The sequence below is a fragment of the Pseudonaja textilis genome, chromosome 17 (assembly GCF_049901715.1).
Source record: "Pseudonaja textilis isolate UNSWEBS1 chromosome 17, rPseTex1.2, whole genome shotgun sequence".
In the NCBI taxonomy this organism is placed as follows: domain Eukaryota; kingdom Metazoa; phylum Chordata; class Lepidosauria; order Squamata; family Elapidae; genus Pseudonaja; species Pseudonaja textilis.
In genome coordinates this window covers 27,505-47,375 of record NC_142006.1, presented here as the reverse complement: position 1 = coordinate 47,375, position 19,871 = coordinate 27,505, and the positions used below count along the sequence as shown (strand labels likewise).

Here is a 19,871-nt window from a genome sequence, read left to right as displayed (position 1 = left end):
AGGAAAAAAAGGGCATGCCCTGGATGTATTAAGATAGAAGAGAAACAAGTCTCTCCTAGGTAAGCTAGATCAGGAACACGGCCAGATGAGACAATTCTACTTTTTGTAAAGCTACATTAATAGAACCAAGCAAGTCTGTCAGTTGTGGGGAGGTTTGTCCTTCCTAAGTTTCTTCCTCTGAACTGAGGAAGAACCACTGGGGGCAGCTGCCTTGCTTGTCCGATCATTCCCTCCTTCTCTCTTCCTTCAAGGCCATTCTCATGTAGCACGACTTCTGCCTCTAAGGAAGGAAGGATGCTCTGAGAACAGAAAAGGTCTTCACTTGGAGTAAGTTTCTATGGAGGTAACAATAAATGTGCAACAACCTTCTCTTTTTACACCTGGTTATTTTGGAACTCAACTTTTTTTTTAAATAACAGTATCCATCCAATTTACTGTACAAGCCTTCATCTTGAAATGCACCACAAGCAACCTCAGAGCAAAATTTCACTCCCTAAGTTCTTACCTGGCCTTCTGGGTTCTGTTCCCCTGGGCACCAGCATTAGAAATAGTAGCATTGGAGAGCTGGATCTCCGAAGATGTGTTGCTGGCCTCCTCATGGGTCAGCTCCATAAAAGTGCCATTAGCAGCATAAGCCAGCAGCTCATCGCTGTCATCGTAGTCAACATACAGGCGGTCTATTTCAGGCCCAAAGGTGTTGATGGGGTTCATGGGAGAAAAAATATTTTTCAGGGTCTTGTTCCAGATGGATTCTTTCGAATCTGATCTCTTATCCCCAAAGCTGTGGCTGATGGCATTTTCTGAAAGGAACTCTTCGGAAGAGAGAAGGGAGTCCAGTTCGCTTCCATTCTTTCCTTCCACCTTATAATTGGTTTTAGTTGTGTTTGATTCTGGAATGAAAAGGGGAGGGAAAAAAAATCAAAGGCAACTGAAGTGAACAGTTGGTCAAATTCAAAAAGTGAAATGGAAAATGTCAGTTGGGCTCACACTCCCATTGTTCCACTGTAGCGATCCAGAAAACCCTTGAGGTAAGGATTGTAAATCCAATTTTTATAATTCCACAATGTAGATGGAGACTTCCGAGGTTGAGACATAATGCTGGGTTCACACAGTATATCCAGTTTTGGTCAGCACATTATAAAAAAGGATGCTGAGATTCTAGAAAGAGTGCAGAGAAGAGCAACCAGGATGATGAGGGGACTGGAGGCTCAAGCATACGATGAACAGTTGCAGGAACCGGGCATGGCTAGTCTAGGGAAGAGGAGGACCAGGGGAGACATTAGAGCAGTCCTCCAATAGTTGAGGGGCTGCCACAGAAAGGAAGGGGTCAACCTGTTTTCCAAAGCACTGAAGGCCAGTCAAAGAATAATGTTAATACCTGAAGAGACGAAACGGGCCTCCCTCAAGCCTGGGAGGCCGAAAATCAGCTGGAGGTGCAGTGCAGGTAAGGGGGTGGGGAATTGCACATGAATGCGCAGGGGGTGTGTGGGGCATGCACATTGCCTTCTGGGTTCTGGCACATGAGCGCGCACACAATTTTTGGCACAGGAGCCCAAAAAGCTTAGCCACCACTGCTGTAGGGTCTCCTGCTTGGGCGTATTCTGACCCAACTGGGTTCCCAGAGAGCAAACACAAGACAAAGGCAGCAGCCCCCACATTTTAAGGTTTAATCACGAATTCTGTTCCTTTACAGATAAAAGGCTGCTTTCCACTAATTAGCTCTGACAAGAAAGAGCCTTGCCAAGTTGTTTGTCCGTGCTGCCCAAAACTGAAAAATAAGAACTAATTTACAATATTTTCCAAACCTGAACTAAGATATCCACCAAGTTGAGCTTCAGAGCTTCTTTGCTGTCTGCAAAGAATGCTTTTCCAAACTAGGCTTTTATCTTCTTGAGGGAAACCATTAGCTTGCAGCCTTACTTCTGAGTTGCCTGTGCTGCTGTAACTGCTCTCTCCTATGATCAATCCTGTGCATGCATGCACCTGGCACAGGCTCCTTGGGAACCTCCTCATCACTGCTGCCAGCCCCCACAATCTCTGAAGGCAGCAGTCTACTCCCCAATTGTCCTGGCCCCTCATCAGAGTCCTCGCTCTCCTCAGCCATCTGCACCTGCTGCTGGCTAACCACAACAGGACGAACGTTTGGACTAGATGACCTACAAGGTCCCTTCCAACTCTGTAAATCTCTATCTGTATCCCATGGTTGTGCTGTAAAAATAAAACTTGATAATCTAGAGTTACTTAGCCCAGAGAATCTGGAGTTCTGGACATGGCCCAATTTGACCCAGTTACTTCAATGTGACTCACCCAGATTTGGAAGAAAATTTAACAGACAGTTCTGTTTCTTGCACAGTACAGGAACAACACAAAGAGCAGAATTTTTTTTCATTTAAACTCTTCAGACTGTTCTAAGGGTGTTCTAAGGGGATAATAAAGCATAAAATTCATGGAAATGCATGCAGATTCCCACATTTGAAAAAGGTGCCCATAATTTGCTCCAACAAAGAATATGATTGTTGTTTACTATACAATACTAGCCATCAGGATGAAAAATATGCTTGCTAAATATTGTACAAATGGATTGATGAAATGGGCAAAGGAATACGTGTTTTTTTTACAAGGAATACTGTGTCCCTTCCTGAATGAGATGACAAAGATTCTTCTGGGATAGGGTGACATATGAGGAATTTGAATGGCTGCACAAGCCATGGAGGCCCTCAGTAATGGCCACTTGAGTGTAAGAAGAGAAAGGTAATGTTATGTGTCCCAAGGATTCCAGAAAGTTGCCCAGAATATGGGAGAGAAGCGGGGGGTGGGGAGTGGAAGGCAGGAGCTGAAGGGTGCACTTTGTTCAAAAGGACGAGGTCACACAGAAGAAAAGGAAGCATGGTGTTACATGTGAAGGAAATGCACTGAGATCAGGAATCTGAGGGTCCAGCCAGAGCACCTAGGTAGGAATAGAAGGAAGGGGAACATATTCTTGGGGTAGAGTTAGATATTGCCAAACTAGGCAGATGACCTGGAGGAAGTCCTCCTGGATTCATTTCCAAATGTTTGTGGAAGGAAGACACAGTAATAACAGTCAACTACTTGGACATCTGTTGAGAAACCAACTCAGCCAAAATGGCAAGGTCCCAAAATGTTCTGTGGCTTTGCTGGCTTTTATTCTGTAAGGAGACTGGTGAAAAACAAGGAGACAGATTGTCCTAAGATCTGACTGTAACCCCTGGGAAAGAAGTGGGATTCTTGCAAGAAAATGGTTCTCTTTTCTTAGGGTCTTAGAGAAAGGGGAACTGCTCATACCTCCCCCTCAGATTTAGGAGATCCAATTTCAACAGTTTTTAAAAGTACTAAACAGAATCCCAAGGGCTGCCAGAACTGTAGAGGCTTGGATAGGATGCAGGAGGCTTTGCCTCACCCAGGCAAGACTCTGGAAACCTTCAGTCTTCGGTTCAGGATGATGTGGCACACAATCTGGGAATCCACCTGGCCACTTGAGTGTAAGAAGAGAAAGGTAATGTTATGTGGCCAGAGCTGAAGAAGCTTCTTGGATGAGAAATGAAACGCTTTCAAAGGAAAAACCAGAAAGTCCAGTTGCCTCCTAAAAAAAGCACCTTTGGGACTAGAGATACTTAGTTCCCTCAGCCATTCATCATATGGTTAGGCTCTGGATCCCTTAACTTCTTGAAGATTATCATGCAAAATTATGAGGAAGCAGATATCAATTGGAGATAGGAGGAATTTCTAAGTGGTAAGAGGCATTCAGTGGAATTAAGTGCCTTATCAGGAGAGGTGGAGTTTCTGCTGCTTCAATTCATTTTGGCAGATATTGAAGATGCTTTAGAAATGGATCCTATACTGGGGAGTCGAGGGAGCTCCTAATTTCCAAGGTCCGTCCCGTTGCATTCTGTGGCTCCATCTTTATATACTGTAGTCTTACTTCATTTTTAATTGGATAACTTTCTTAATAGATGATGGAATGATTTACATAGATCTGGACTTCACCAGAGCATTTAGTAGTGCATGCTGTGAGAGAGATCTAGGGCTCTAGTGGACAACCATTAAATGTAAGCTAGCAGTGTGCTGCAGCTGCCCAAAAAACCCAATTTGGTTCTAGGTACATCAACAAATGGATCATTTCAAGTTCATGAGAAGTTATAGTACTGCTTTATGCTGCTTTGCTAAGGCCACACTTCAAATTCTGCACCAGTTTTGGTCACTATGATACAAAAAAGATGTTGAGAGTCTAGAAAGAGTGCAGAGAATAGCAACAAAGATGATTAGGGAGCCTAATCTAACCTAGACTAAACCTTATGATGAATGGTTGTAGGAACTGGGTACGTCCAGACTAACGAAGAGAAGGCTTATGGGTGACATGATAGCAGTCTTCCAATATTTCTGGAATCAGTGGAACAGCTTGCCTTCATAAGTTGTTGGGGCTCTACATCACTGGAGGTTTTGAAGAAGAGATTGGACAGCCATTTGTCCAGAATAGTATAAATTCTCCTGATTGAACAGAGGGTTGGACGGATGAGAAGACCTCCAAGGACCCTTCCGACTCTTGTTATGATGACATGTTGATTAGCAAGCAAATTAAATGTGATCTGGATGGCATGATGATTGAGTGGGTGGCTCAAGATCTGTACCGAAAGAGTCTTATCAATTGTTTCTCATCAAACCGGGCAGAGGCATCTAGCGAGGTCGCCCAGGGCTCAGGACTACTTTTCAAGCATTAATGATTTGGATAAGGAGGTGGAGGAAATACGTGTTGGATATATAAAGGGTAGGAAAGTGAATGGTTGGGTTAATACTGGAGAAGACAGAACAGATTTGAAAACAACATGGATAGCTTAGAGCAGTGTTTCATGCTAGTTGGGAAATTCTGGAACTCCCCACACAAAATGGCCACAGCTGAGAAATGCTACCTTCGAGAAATGAATTGAAAGCAACAGAACAATGGTTAAATGCTTTCTACTTGAAAACAGAAATCAAACCCTTGGCTTACTAATTCATGAAAATCTTGGAACAGTAGTTGATGGCCAAATGAATTGCCAGCTGTGCAATATGGTGGCAAGGAAGGCCAATATACTTTTGGCCACATCAATCCAGACAGTTTCCAAAGCTCTGAAAGTCCCTGTTCCTTTGTCCAAGGGAAGGTTGGACAGGCATTTGTTTGGGATGCTGTAATTTGGATTCTCTTCTCAAGGGCCATCTAGCTTGAGGGCTCCCTGAAATTTACACCCATGGAAATTAATAATGCAACTTGTAGAGCTCACAAGATGGCCATCAGGCAAGACCAGGACAAGAAGAAACCTGCCCTTAGTTGTCAGTTACTCACCTGTGGAGGGCTTATTGGGGAGGGCAGGGCCATACTCAAGAGGGTTCCTGGGGTAAACTTCATTGGTCTGTTGCATCTTGCTCAGGTTCAGTTCATCCCCTCGCCCTTGCTGGCCAAAGAGCAACTTCTCCAGGTGGCCCTTTTCTTGGGAGAGGGTGGCTAGCAGGCTGGCATTGAGCTGAGCGAGCCCCCAAAGGTATCCTTCTTCGAACTCCGTTTTTTCTTCACTACCTGATTCCGAGAAGCCATAGTAAATTGGCGGCAGCTTTTTCAAATAAGGTCTTGCCTGCAGGATGTATTCGTATGTAATTGATGGTTTTTTACCGTTTTGGTTCCAAACCTGGAGGAAAGGGGGAAAATGGCGCACCCTTGTTACATAAAGCGAAGGATGGGACACTGCTCTTTAGAAGAAATGTGCCCACTCCTGTGTACTCTGCACTGAACTCAAAAAACATCTAGACAATGGAGAGAAGGACCTGTACATTGACTACTGTGCTGACTGTATCAAAAGTAAGTCACACAACCCACAACTCAGCTTTAACCTTCAACCACAACCCTACGTCAACCAATCCACCATCACCCAAGACTAGGCACGCACACCCCTAACTACCTCAATTCGAACTACTGCTGGCCTTACATGCAAGCTACTCAATGCAAGAAGCCTTGTGAATAAAATATCTGAATTTCTCCTCTTACTAAATATGGCTAAATTCGACATTATATTTGTCTGTGAAACATGGCTCAACGCATCTCTCCCTGACTCCATTACCACAGTAAGAGACTATCATGTTTACCGATCAGATCATGAAATTCGTAGAGGAGGTGGTGTTGCTATCTTCTATATTTGTAGAGGAGGTGTTGTTGTTATCTTACATCTAAAAAACATCCAAGTTACCCAGGAGCTTGCTCTTCCTGAGACCATCATACGTGAACTATCCTTAAATATCACATTTCAGTTCTTCAATTCTCACCTGATTATGACATCAAACATGTAAACAAGCTAAATTCACTACTAAATGGGCAACATCCTGCCTACACGCTTTTATCTTTCTTGGTGACTTCAATCTACCTCATATTAATTGGACCCTAAACGAATGTACAACTGAACCAATACACGCAACCTTCTACAATGCTGTTACAAATCTGGGACTGGAACAACTAGTAACCAACAATACTAGACTTAACAACTGCCTCGATCTCATCTTCTGCAATAGTTTGAATTTAATTTACGGAATACAAACTAAAGAACCCTTTTCCAACAGTGACCACAATATGATTGACTTTTGTCTTAACATATGCCACACAAAAATCATCACAATGATGTAATCCCCAATTATAACTTCAAAAAAAGGCAACTATGATCTTTATAGCCAACAATCTCTCATCCCTTGATTGGCAATTCCCATTCACTGGATGCAATGGTATTGAAGACCATTACAGCATATTTTTTACTTGAAGTCAAAAGAGTCATTAAACTATATGCACCAACAACAACTCCCAAAACAAAACAAAAAAACAGATTACCCGTAACAATAAGGAAACTTCAATCCAAAAAGAGATCACTCTGGTGGAAAAACAAATCTGGTCATGTTGCCAATTTCAAAAGCCGATACAAAAATGTATGCCACCAGATAAAGGCTGAATGCACCAATTATCACATTAAACAAGAGGAAAACCTTCTACACACCAATTCCACCCACGCTTTTTACAATTTTGTAAACAACAAACTAAAAGACTCAAGGTCCATCCCACCCGATAGGACCTAATGGTAAAGACTGCAACGACAACACCATTAAAGCCAACATATTTAACACATTATTTGGCTCAATATTTGTAAACAGCAATGGATCATGCCCAGTATTTCCTAGCCAAACCACAGAAAACTACAATGATCTAATACATATCGATTTTACAGAAGACAATGTTGAAAAAGCACTACACAATCTAAAACCATCTCTATCTATTGGACCGGATGGAATATGTGCCTACCTCTTAAAAAAGCTACCTACTGCTATAGCAGAACCTCTAAGCATAATCTTTGAAAAATCTTTCAGGACCAGCTCCTTGCCTAACCTATGGTCACAAGCCACGGTCATACCCATCTTCAAACGGGGAGACCCCAGCTTAGTTGAAAATTACAGACCAATCTCCTTATGCTGCATCACCTGTAAAGTCATGGAATCCATTATTAACCAATCCATTATCCTCCACTTAGAGACAAACTACCTACTCTCCAATAAACAATTTGGTTTCAGAAAAAAAACTATTCTGCAACTCTTACACTGCAAAAACATATGGACTACACAACTCGATCAGGGCAAAACAATAGACGCAATCTACATAGACTTCTGTAAAGCCTTTGATTCAGTGGTATATGACAAACTACTCCTAAAACTAAAATCTTATGGTATCTCTGGACAACTGCATAACTGGATAGAAGCATTCCTGTCAAACAGACAACAAATGGTCAAAATTGGGAGCATCCTATCAAATTCTGTACCTGTCAATAGTGGTGTCCCCCAAGGCACCCCTAGGACCAACTCTCTTCATACTCTACATAAATGACCTCTGTGATCATACTAAGAGCAACTGCGTTCTCTTCGCTGATGATGTAAAGCTGTTCAATACCACAGACAATACTGCTACCCTTCAAAAAGATCTTGCCTATGTATCAGAATGGTCAAACAAATGGCAACTTCAAATCTCAACAAATAAATGCTCTGTCTTACATATTGGCAAAAAAAATCAGAAAATAAAATACAAGCTGAATAGTCAAGACCTTGTTGATGATCCAAGCTCTGTAAAGGACCTTGGAGTATTCATCTCTAATGATCTAAGTCCTAGAGCCCACTGTAACTACATAGCCAAAAAGGCATTAAGAGTTGTTAACTATGTAGCTTTTTCTCTGGTAATATCAAACTATTAACTAGAGCATACAAAACATTTGCTAGACCAATACTCGAATACAGCTCATCAGTCTGGAACTCACATTACGTATACAGTTGAGAAAGTCCAGAAATATTTCACAAGAAGAATTCTCCACTCCTCTACTCGTTGTAGAATACCTTGTGCCACCAGACTTGAAATTCTAGACCTAGAAAACCTTGAATTACACCATCTTCGGTCTGATCTAAGTATGGTATATAAAATCATACATTGCAATGACTTACCTGTCAATGAATACTTCAGCTTCAACCATAACAACACAAGAGCACACAATAGATACAAACTCAAAGTTAACCGCACCAAACTTGACTGCAGGAAATACGACTTCAGCAACAGAGTGGTCAAGTCTGGAATACAATACCTGACTCTGTGGTTTCTTCTCCAAACCCCCAAAACTTTAACCTTAGACTGTCTTCTATTGACCTCACCCCTTTCCTAAGAGAACTGTGGGGGGCATGCATAAGCGCACCAACGTGCCTACCATCCCTGTGCTATTGTTTCTTTTATTTTTTCTTGTATGTACCTGTTATGTCTCACCTTTACAAAGGAGGTGAGAAGTCCAAATTCCAACTGAATACAAAAAAGCAAGCAAATCCAGTAATTATAGAGTTAAATCCTTGAGCCAATAAAGTTCTTGGCAGTCTCACACATGCTGTCTGCCAAGTCCGACAAGAAAGCAGGAATATAAATCACACAAGCTATCAAAACACAGAATAATCCGGAGCTCCTCTGAATAAGTCACACGTTGTCCCATACGAAACTCTCAGAGCGAACACACCCACTTTTATTCCCTGTGGGGCGTGTCAGTCCCTCAGTTCACTCTCTGATTCGTCCCTTCCTCCTGCATTGCAGCTCACTCTTTTGCCTGCGACGGTGCCTCGCATCAAGCCAGCATTCCTCTGCTTGATTCTCAGTCAGAGACTCTGATATGCTCTCCTCCTTTTCTTGATTAGCCTCAGGTTTTCCCTCTCGGTTATCTGCCGACACCTGAGGCACAATCAGGGAGGAAGGCATTGCCAAAGAGGAAGGTCCTGGGGAGGAAGGCATTTCCAAATCCTCCTCTTCTCCATTGTCCGAGTCTTCATCCTCTAACAATGCAGGCTCAAACCTCAGAGCCACAACATGTACCCATATCATGTATTCATAACTATGTATATACTTATACCTATTATCTTGTAGGCGATTGACAAATCAAAATAAATAAAAAAATAAAAAGGCAGAAGCTCAAAGGCCCCAGAAGCCACAGACCCAAAAGCCAAACATCGCTCTCATCACTGAGGGATGCAGGGTGATAGGCTTGTCCTGGAGAATGTCCACACTGTAAGGGCTGTCCACCCTTGAAGGGACCCAGGCAGCCCCTTTGGGTAAACCTGTCTTGTCCTTGGCCTTTTCACAAAGTGCACTGGGCTTTATTTTATTTTATTGTGTGAAAAGACTAGAACTGGAGGACCAAGGAAGAGTGGGGTAATTCTCTGCACACTTTCCAGAATCCTAAGGTACATCCTGGGGGTACCTTAGGGGCCACTGTGCTGCAAGGTCTGTTAAAGGCTTTTGGGCTGATTGTTTAGTTCTGTTCAAGCTTATATGTCACTGCTGTCCTACTGACTGTGAGTGGCTAACAGCCACACAGAGTGAAACTAGACCAAGCAGTCAATTATAGTAATTAATACCCCTTGGTCCTCCAGTGCTCTTCTGAAGAGCCAGGTTTATCCCAGTCTCCAAAGAAATAATAAAGGGGGAGGGATACCAAGGCAGGCTGTTCCACAGGAGTGTGGTGACCCAGGGCATGGCACAGAGAGAACAGTTCAAACTGCCCCTTTATTGCTCCAACTGTGCCCCCAAACGTTCCCACATTCAGTACAAGTCCTGGAACAAAGCTCTCATGTGCACCTTCAGAAGCCTCTGGCTCAAGTAGTCCAGTAAGCCAGGCTAGCCCAAACATTAACCAGAACAAGAAGTTCAGCGAAGCAGGCAAACTGGTAAGCCCCATAAAGACAGAGCCCAGCAATCTCCAGGCTTTGGTAGGTGCACATGAGGCTCCACAGATTCAACACTTGTTCCCAACAAATGCCCCTCCCACCAGCACCTCCTTACACCTCACTCCCCAGGTGTGCCTTGTGAAGGGGGACAGGGCACTCTCCTCCCTCGTAGCGGCTCAATCTGCGTTGATCACACCATCTCTCTTCCCTCCTTGCTCTCGGATCAGGAGGGGATGGTCCTTGCTCTTCTCCTGAGCTCTCCCTGTCTGCAGGCCTTACTAAGTCAGAAAAGCCTTGCCTGGAAGATTCCTGCCCAGGCCAGGGTGTTAGGGCTAGAAGACCTCCAGAGTATTTTCCAACTTTTGTGATTCTACAATGTATTTTCTACATTTACATACTGGTAACAAGACGGGCGACATTCATGCACTGACAAGTATTTATATGTTCCAAGAAACAAAACTCACCATGATGTTTAAGCCCTGGTTGGTAGGTCCTTGTGCAACAATATATTCTATGCCAGTCTCAAAAATGTCCATGGGCCTCCTGTACTTGAAGACAGTCCCTGCAATATTGAAGTTTTGAGGGATGTCTATCCTGTAATCCCCATTGAAGAAGTAAGAGCCACCTTCATCTGCAATGGCTGCAAAATCCAAACGAGAGGCCACGATTTGTATGGTAGGAGTTACTGAAAGACACCCCGCCCCCTCCTTTTCTGGAGTGGTCACAGACTCTTCCATGTTATTCTGTGAAACAGCCACTGGTCAGGCCTGAATGAAATGACACCCCAACGATCCAGCCCACCATGGGCATCTGCACCATGGCCAGGGTATCATGATCAGCGCTAGCAAGAAGAAGTTGGGAGGAAGATTATTATTTTTTGACGGGAGACCGGACGTGTTGCTAGGAGGAAAAGCCACAGAAATAAGAAAAATGTCAAGGATGGATTTGGAGATTTTATGGTCATGAAGCCAGGGTAGGCTGTAGATTTAAGTTACAAAATGAAAATGAAATTTGCTTCCTAAGCAGAATGCAAGAAATAAATGTTTTATTGGTTATTGTCCCAGGTATAATACTAACCCAAAACATCAGCAGATTTCTTCCGTTCGACTATCTGGATATCTGTTGCTCCAGCAGGGATGTGAGTCACCAAAGAGTATCCTGCAGAATGGAGCATGGATGAGTAAGAAGCAACTCACCAGGGATGGCTAGAATCACCAGAAGGAGGAGAGGAAATCCTCCCACCACTTGGCCTGAACTTGCTCAGGGCCACAGCCATCCCCGAGGTCCCCTCCTGCCTTACCAAGTGGAGCATTTCCCTTCCGGTAGCTCCCAGTTACGTGCGTGCAGCTGCTGCCATTCCCTTGGCAAACCCCGCATTTATCCACAACGTGGGGGGAGAACAGAACCCCATCGCATCCGATGGGCTAGAAGCAGCAGAAGAAAGAGCGCCTTGAGAGGCGGCCGGAGGAGCTACAAGAATTCTGTGGGCAAGAGGGTAAAACCAAAATGCTTAACAACCTCACATTTTCCAGACACGCACACTCCTCGGAAAGAAGAGGATTTGCAGGAAGTGCCATCCCGAGCCAGGACCATCAGCTGCCTCTGCCCATCGGTGGTGGTACAGTGGAGATCACAGGGCTTGCTGGAGATGTGGACATAGTCATCTGAAGGAGAAGAGGGAGACACGGAGAGGCTAAATAGTCAGGGCAATTATCAATACAATTTTAAAAAAAGAACTCAACCTCCTTTGAGTGATAGATGGAAAATGTATGTAGGGGGAGTTTGCATCAATCAATTCTGTCAGCTTTGTCAGCTACTCCAGACAAGCAGCAGCCAGATGAGCTAATTCTGGGCTATTTTAAAGCCACATAAACAGAATCCTGGAAGTACAATTCTCCTGCTGTCTCCTTTACAGTCTGAGCAACTAAGGGAGGGTCTCTTCTGACCCTTTGGACTCTCCAGCTGCAGGCTGTGCAGTCTCTTTTCTAGGCAGCCTTTCTTCATCCCGTCTCCTTGGTCTTTCCCACATACCATTACAGATCTCGAGGATTATGGCAAGATCCTCATTACTGTGACCCATGTGCTGGAGCCATTCCCCCACCGGTTGATCAAGGCCCCCCGAGAAGGATCTTCTAGTTGGGTCCAAGTGACGGTTAATGCCTTTTTGCAGGAAGGAGTGGTTGTGCCTGCCTTGAAGGGGAGAGGGTTCACACCTCCTCCTCAAGAACCATCTTTGGACCTGACCATATTGGGCAACTTCCATTGAGTCCCCACTATTCCCTATCCAGGATTAGGGTGAGGAAGAGAGTGGTCAGCTTTTAACTCCAGGAAGCCATCGATGAAGTGGATTATCTGGGGCCCCTGCAGTTGGGATTCAGCTAGGCTACCATTTAATCATGGCCCCTGGGAATGATCTCGGGAGGGCTTGGGTGATCCCAGGGTCCTGGCCCTCCAGGTGTCAATTCTGAATTGAACCTGGCTGAAGCCATCTGTTGCTCCTTCATAGTTGCCATGCACTGTCGGGGGAGGATGAGGGGGAACATCAGATCTGTGTATCTGTCATTCTTCAATGGAAGAAGAAGGGGGGGAGTTGGTAAAGGTAATCCTTTTTTATGTAACCTGAATATCTTAAGTCTTGTATTGAATCTGTATAACTTGCACATGATATACAACTGGGGGACTGGAGCCAGATGTCTGGAAACTTATCACCTCTTGGAAAGATAGCAAGAGGAGAAGGGACCATAAAAATTCCAGCTCTGAAAGAAACTTCCTGGGAAACTTTCTAACATACGTTCCCAGAAAAGGGGAACATGTTGTCTCTTTGTTTGACTAAATCCACATCTAAATAAGGGGAGGGGTTCTAACTCCCTTTATTACTGTATGCCTGGAAGCATCTTAGATTCTGCTTTGGCTAGTACCTGGATCACTTCCTTTCAATAAAGAATTCCTAGCTTTCAGAAGTTCATTCTTATCGGTTGAAAGGGAAAAGCCTGGTGCTTACATATAGCAGGATCTGCAATAGACGTCAACCTGGAGAGGAATTTTTTTTTCTTTGAAAAGAACTTCACTCCACTGAGGGGACCCTGCAAAAAATGTCTGAATATAGCAAGGAGCAAGGGGAAGCTGAATTCTGGGGAGAAACTTCGACAACTACCCAGCCAGACACTTTGTGTACCCCATCAAAGTCATTGAAACTGCCTGCGAAAATTCCACAAAGCCCTGATGGTCTATAGGCATAGGAAAGAGAGACACCCGGGATGGAAGAACCAAGGCAGAAACCTCACCCGGGGTAAACCCAGGTGGAAAATGGAGCTGGAGGCCCTTTCTGATTGGGAAGAATGGGTCGAGGAACCACTGGCAGATGACCGACCGAAACGGTACATAAAGCGCATCATGATTTATGGAGGGCCTCAATGTGTGGGATGAACCAGGTTGCCAACAAAGGAGAGCAAGTGAACCAGAGATTGAAAGAACCCGAGTTGTCACCCCTGATCCAGCTGAGAATGATCGAGCAATGGAACAAGCCAGAGGACCAGCAGCCATACCAGGTACCCGACCCCTTGCCGCTCCAGAGCAGGGGATTGACCCTGGCCAACCCAGAGACATACAACTGCAGAGAAAGGTCTTTCCCTTGAGGTAAAATTCAATGGGGACCCCCAGAAACTGGGATTCTTCCTGGCATAAATCCTCACCTACATGCAAGAATACAGGCAGAATTTCCCGACCCAGGGGACTCAAGTGCGAGTTGTCACCCTGGCCCTAGAAGGGGCAGCAGCTAGATGGATGGCGACCCTGCACAACGTTAATGCCCCAGAACTGAGGAATCTCGATCGATTCATGATAGCCCTACGCCACGGCTTCGAAGACCCCCTCGCTGATAGAAAAGCCCGCAACGGCATTAGCATCGTAAAGCAAAGCTGCCCAGCCTTCAAGATTTTCTCCCCCCCCCCACTTTGTTTTGCATCTTTCGGCTGTCATAAGTAACGGGGGGAGGAGGGGGGATATGGTTATGGGAACTGAGCTGGAGGTGTTACAAAACAGAACTGCATCAGTTGGGGGGGGGGAGGTTCTTACTTATGCTTCTATCCTATGCTATGCACAGCTGCAAGTCTTTATCAAAATATGTCAAATTGGCTCATCCAACAGACAGAGGCCTCATCACCACCTGGAGATGCCCACAGGATGATATAAGCAACTTTTAATTGGATGAGCCAATTGAACTATTGGGGATGGGAACGTTGCCATCACTTTATATATGTGATTGATGTGCCCATTTTCTCAGATTCAGAATTCTTTTGTTGCTACCACTTGATTTCCAGTAAAAGATGTCTTTTCTCTAATTAATGGAGTCTAAGTATTTCTTTCTTGAATTTTGAATGGAGCACCAGCTGACATTATTCTGAATCTCCACTTTACCAGCCCACCTGGAGAATTAATACATTTTCTTCCTAGGGGGTCTGAACACAATGTCTAATCCAGCCAGCAACCAAGAAGACCTGGGAGCGATTGGAGGACAAGATTCCCTGCTGTTAGAGGCAGCAGGGGAAGCTGACTTGTTGGCAGAATTAAGTCTTGGCGAAAAACCAGCTGTAAAACCCAAATGGTCCCTGGGAGTCGGCTGGAAGGATCTTGAGGAAAAGCCTCCTCCAGGAGTGACCATTACCCGTCGGTGTGGAAGAGAGAGCCATGGTAAGAGAAGGAAAGAAAGATTTTTTTACTAACTCAAGCCATGCATCTTCTAAATGAAGCTATTGGAGAACCTCAAACTGATCAAAGGTATGAGGGAGAGGAGGGGGAGGGGGAGGCAGCCCCAGCCAAAAGAATCAGAGCAGCCACCCCCATAAATCAACCTGGGCTGGCACAACAGGCAGCAGCAGCTCAGGGGCCCCCGGCAGGGGGAGTAATTGCCAGAAGACGTAGAACTCCAAAGGTGCCTCCTGGGTACACCCAGGAATTTAGAGAGCTGGTGTGTCATATTCGAGGCTGGTCCCAGGGAGCCCTGATAGAAGCTTTTAAGGATGGGTTGAATGAAGATGTATATCAAACCTGTATTGCCAGAAGAGACCCCAGTGAGCTGCAGCTGTGGTACGTGCTGGCAGCAGAGGTGGAAATTGATCTGATCCGAAACAGACACCGGGGGGCCTTGGTTGGAGCAAGTCCTCCCCCACCAGCCCTCGAGAAGCCTTAAAGCCTCAAAAGGAAAGAGGAATGGTAGCAAAACCCAAGACCACTGCATGCTTCTGATGTGGGAAGGAAGGTCCCTGGGCTGCAGACTGCCGTGCCAAGCTAGAGCCAAAGGGGGTGCCAGGAGGAGGAAAAAAACCTGAAAACCCCCCAGCAAAGCCTTGCGAAACGGCGCTTAAAGTGAAGGAGGTTGTAGAGATCGCCCCTCCAAAAGGAGAGGAGCTGGGAACTCCAACCTCTTCTGAAGAGAGTGAATCCAAATCAGAAGACAACTCAGTGGTAAGTCCAAACAAGGGCCCTATGATCATTCCAGTGAGATTAAGGGTACCAACGTCGGGAGCCAAAGGGGAAATGTTGGCCTTGTTAGACTCTGGGTGCACAAGGTGCGTAATCAGCTCGGAAGTCATAGAGAAAATGGGCTTAAGGCTAAAGACTTTAAAAATGCCCATAGCATTTTGCCAACTGGATGGATCGGTAGCTGGGGGTGGCCCTGCACATTTCATAATGGAACCGGTAGAAATGACGATGGGGAAGCGTAGAGAGACTTTGTGTTTTATTGTGGCTCCTGGGATGGAATGCCCCCTAATAGTGGGCTTGCCCTGGTTCTGGAAACAGAACCCCCACGTTGACTGGAGGAGGGTATAATGCACATATGTACTGACCAACCCCCAGAAGGGGAGGAGCAATCTCAACCGAACCCCAAGAATCCTACTGAGCTGGCCTCCACTGGCACCGAGAATCTGAGGGGGGAGGAGAAAATTCCAGAGGAATATTGGGACTTAAAGGAGGTATTCAGTGAAAAGGCCTCAGACGAGCTCCTCCGCCATCGCTCAACAGATTGCAGCATTGAAATTTTGCCAGGACTGAAACCCCCAAAACCGAAACTGTACACAATGACACCACGGGAGCTAGAAGAGCTGCGGTCATTTATCAATAAAAATTTGGAACATGGTTTCATCCAACCTGCTAGACCCCGAGTAGCAGCCTCAGTATTGTTCTGTGAGAAGAAAGATGGCTCTCTGTGTTTATGGGTGGACTACAGAATCCTCAACGCTATTCCAGTGGAGAACATGTACCCCCTCCCCTTGATGAAGGATATGTTGGCCCACTTGGCCAAAGGGAAATTTTTTTACGAAACTCGACCTGAGAGAAGCATACTACCGAGTTCGAATTAAGGAAGGGGATGAATGGAAAACTGCTTTTAACTGCCCATTTTAATTGCTGTTTCCAATTCAACGTTCTTCCATTTGGCCTTCAGGGGGCCCCTGCAGTATTCATGCAAATGATCAATCAGGTGTTGCATGAACATTTATGCAAAGGAGTGTTGGTTTATCTTGATGATATTCTTATCTACACAGAGACTTGTGATGAACATGTGAAACTAGTGCGGTCAGTTCTGGAAAAACTTCGAGCTGCTGAGCTATACGCAAAGTTGTCCAAGTGTGAATTCCACCAGGAAAAAAATGACTATTTGGGCTATTGCATATCACATGATGGCATAGAAATGGATCTGGGGAAAGTTCGTGCCATTTTGGAATGGGCCCCTCCACGCACCAGGAAACAACTTCAAAGTTTCTTGGGATTTGCTAATTTTTACCGTCAATTTATCCCTGCTTTTGCAAAGATTGCAATGCCTATCACAAATCTCCTAAAAACCAAAGGGAGGGGGGGGTGAAACCAAAGCCTAGTAAACCACTGGAGTGGTTCATGGAGTGTCAAGCTACTTTTGAGAAGCTGAAATGACTGTTTGCTGCTGAACCAGTACTCAAGCACCCGGACATAGATGCTCCTTTTGTAATCCAAGCCAATGCGAGTGACGTAGCAGTCGGGACGGTGTTACTACAAGCAAACGAGATGGGGACTCTGCAACCGTGTGCATATACTTCCCGTAAACTAACTGAAACCAAAAGAAGATGGGCCATCTGGGAAAAAGAAGCTGTTGCAGTTCGGTGGGCTCGTTAACCTGGAGGCATTTCTTAGAAGGGGCAAAACACCCATTTGAGGTGTGGACGGATCATAAACATTTGGAGGCTTTGAAAACACCTCGGAAGCAAGCAAGTTCACTGGGCGCAGTACTTTAAGCACTTTAATTTTTCATTGAAGTACATTCCAGGTGGTAAGAACTTCATGGCGGATGCTTTATCTAGATTACCTCAATATAATAGTGCTCACCAAGAAATGACACGGCCTATTGTCCCAACCAAACACTTGGCAGCTCCAGTGGTTACCAGAGCCCAGAAAAACAAGAAAGTTGATTTATCAAATGATTTAACTGCACAATTAAAAGAAGCTCTAAAACTTGATGATTGGTTCCTTGCTCACTCAAATAACTGCACGGTTAGAGATGGATTGGCATGGGTGGGGTCTGGTAGCTGAGTACACGGAGGAATTTCGTGACCTGGCCGGTCGAGTCGACCAGCCAGAGGATATCCTAGTCTATTGGTTCAAAGATGGACTCAACGATGACCTGTACAGTGCCTGCCTGGCCCGTGGGGCCCCAAACCTCCTGCATGTATGGTACCTGATGGCAGAGGAGGTGGAGATAGACATGGCCCATAACCAGTACTGCAGTGGCAGAGTTTGGAGAAGATCCCCACCACAGGGAAAGCGGGAGTTTTTCAAACCCCAAACCATCATGACCCCAAGACCATCTGGTTGCTTTAAGTGTGAAAAGGAGGGGCACTGTGAGGCAGAATGCCATTCAAAAAACCCTGCCAGAAAGCCAGACCACCCATCAGGGGGAAACCTGGAAAACGAAACCCTCGAGAAAAAGAAACTGGCCTGAGAAGCCGAGAAGCTGTGAGGTTCCAGTCCCCCCCCCCAACTCAGAGGAAGAATCCCCAACACCCCGAGGAGACCTGAGCCAGTCCGAAAGTGATCCAGAAGACAACCTGCTGGTAAGCGACCCAACTGAACCACTCACTCTACCCCTAAGACTGTTTATCCCCAGCCGAGGGAAGGGGGAGGAAGTAGCAGCGTTACTGGATTCAGGATGCACCCGGTGCCTAATCAACCCCACCCTAGCAGAGAAATTGGGAATCCAACTAAGGAAAATGGAAAATCCCATTGCTTTCTGCAAATTAGATGGAACTATAGCGGGGGGTGGGGGCGGGGAGAGCCAGCCAGTTTTGTCATAGAACCATTGAAAATAAGACTAAGGAACCATAGTGAGATGCTCACATTCATTGTAGCCCCAGAAATGGAAGAGCCACTAGTCCTAGAACTCACATGGCTATGGAAATGGAATCCAAAAATAAACTGGAAGAGAGGAACCGTACATTTCCAGAAACATGTAGCATTTGCAAACAGCCCAGAGGAAAGAAAAAGAGAACAGAGAACAGAGAACCAGCCATGGCCGGCCAGCTGGCTGAACCCATTAACATCCCCAAAGAGTTCCAGGAGCCCAAGTATTTAGCAAAGAGGCTTCTGATGAACTCCCACCCTATCGCACCACTGACTACACCATTGAAATCCCACCAGGAGCTAAACTTCCAAAACCAAAGTACTGCATGTCCCCCAGAGAACTAAAAGAACTCAGAGCATTTATTGATAAAAATCTAAAAAGGTGTTTCATCGAACCTACCGGACCAAAAATAGCAGCCCCAGTATTATTCCGTGAAAAGAAAGATGGCTCTTTATGCTTATATGTTGATTACCAAAATTTAAATGCCATCAGTGTGAAAAATACGTACTCACTCTCCCTCATGAAGGACCTCTCTAAAGGAATTTTTTTTTAAATGTTAGACCCACAAGAGGCATACTACCGCATCAGAATAAGGGAGGGGGATGAGTGGAAGATGGTTTTTAACACCCCACTGGGATGCTACCAATTTAAAGTGCTCCCTTTCGGACTACAAGGAGCACCTGCCATGTTTATGCAATTAATTAATGAGACTCTCCATGATTTTTTGTACAAAGGGGTTCTAATTTACCTCAATGATATTTTAAGCTACACCAAAACAAAAGAAGAGCACATCAAGTTACTCCGAGCAGTTCTCACAAAACTCCAAAATGCCAAACTACATGCAAAACTCTCTAAATGTTAATTCCATCAAGAAAAAATTGACTACCTGGGATATAGAATATCCCACGAGGGAATAGAGATGGACCCACAAAAAATAAAAGCTGTCATTGATTGGGAGCCACCCCATACTCACAAACAACTGCAAAGCTTCCTGGGTTTTGCAAACTTTTACCGCCAGTTCATTCCAGCTTTTGCGAATATGGCCCTCCCCATCACGAACTTGTTAAAAACAAAAGAGGGAGAGAAACCCAAGCCAAGGCAACCCCTTACCTCGACAATGGAATGCCAAGCGGCATTCAAAAAATTTAAACAACTGTTCTCAGCAGAACCAATGCTGAAACACCCAGACCCTTGAACAACCATTTGTCATCCAAGCAAATGCAATTGGAGCAGTTCTACT

At 45.1% G+C, this 19,871-nt stretch overlaps 1 protein-coding gene across 4 annotated transcripts in view; it reads right to left on the bottom strand.

The window, feature by feature from the left end:
* Positions 1-19,871, bottom strand: part of ADAMTSL2 (ADAMTS like 2) — a 60,834-nt gene that overhangs the window by 22,925 nt on the left and 18,038 nt on the right. For 3 of the 4 annotated variants that reach the window (XM_026719160.2, XM_087914295.1, XM_087914296.1), the window contains 6 exons: positions 11,782-11,927; positions 11,564-11,687; positions 11,341-11,421; positions 10,728-10,903; positions 5,339-5,678; positions 506-890 (listed from right to left, as the gene is read on the bottom strand). In XM_026719160.2, the coding sequence (XP_026574945.2) occupies positions 506-890; positions 5,339-5,678; positions 10,728-10,903; positions 11,341-11,421; positions 11,564-11,687; positions 11,782-11,927 (1,252 nt within the window). The remainder of the gene's footprint in view (positions 1-505; positions 891-5,338; positions 5,679-10,727; positions 10,904-11,340; positions 11,422-11,563; positions 11,688-11,781; positions 11,928-19,871) is intronic. The other variant, XM_026719159.2, reaches the window with a different exon arrangement.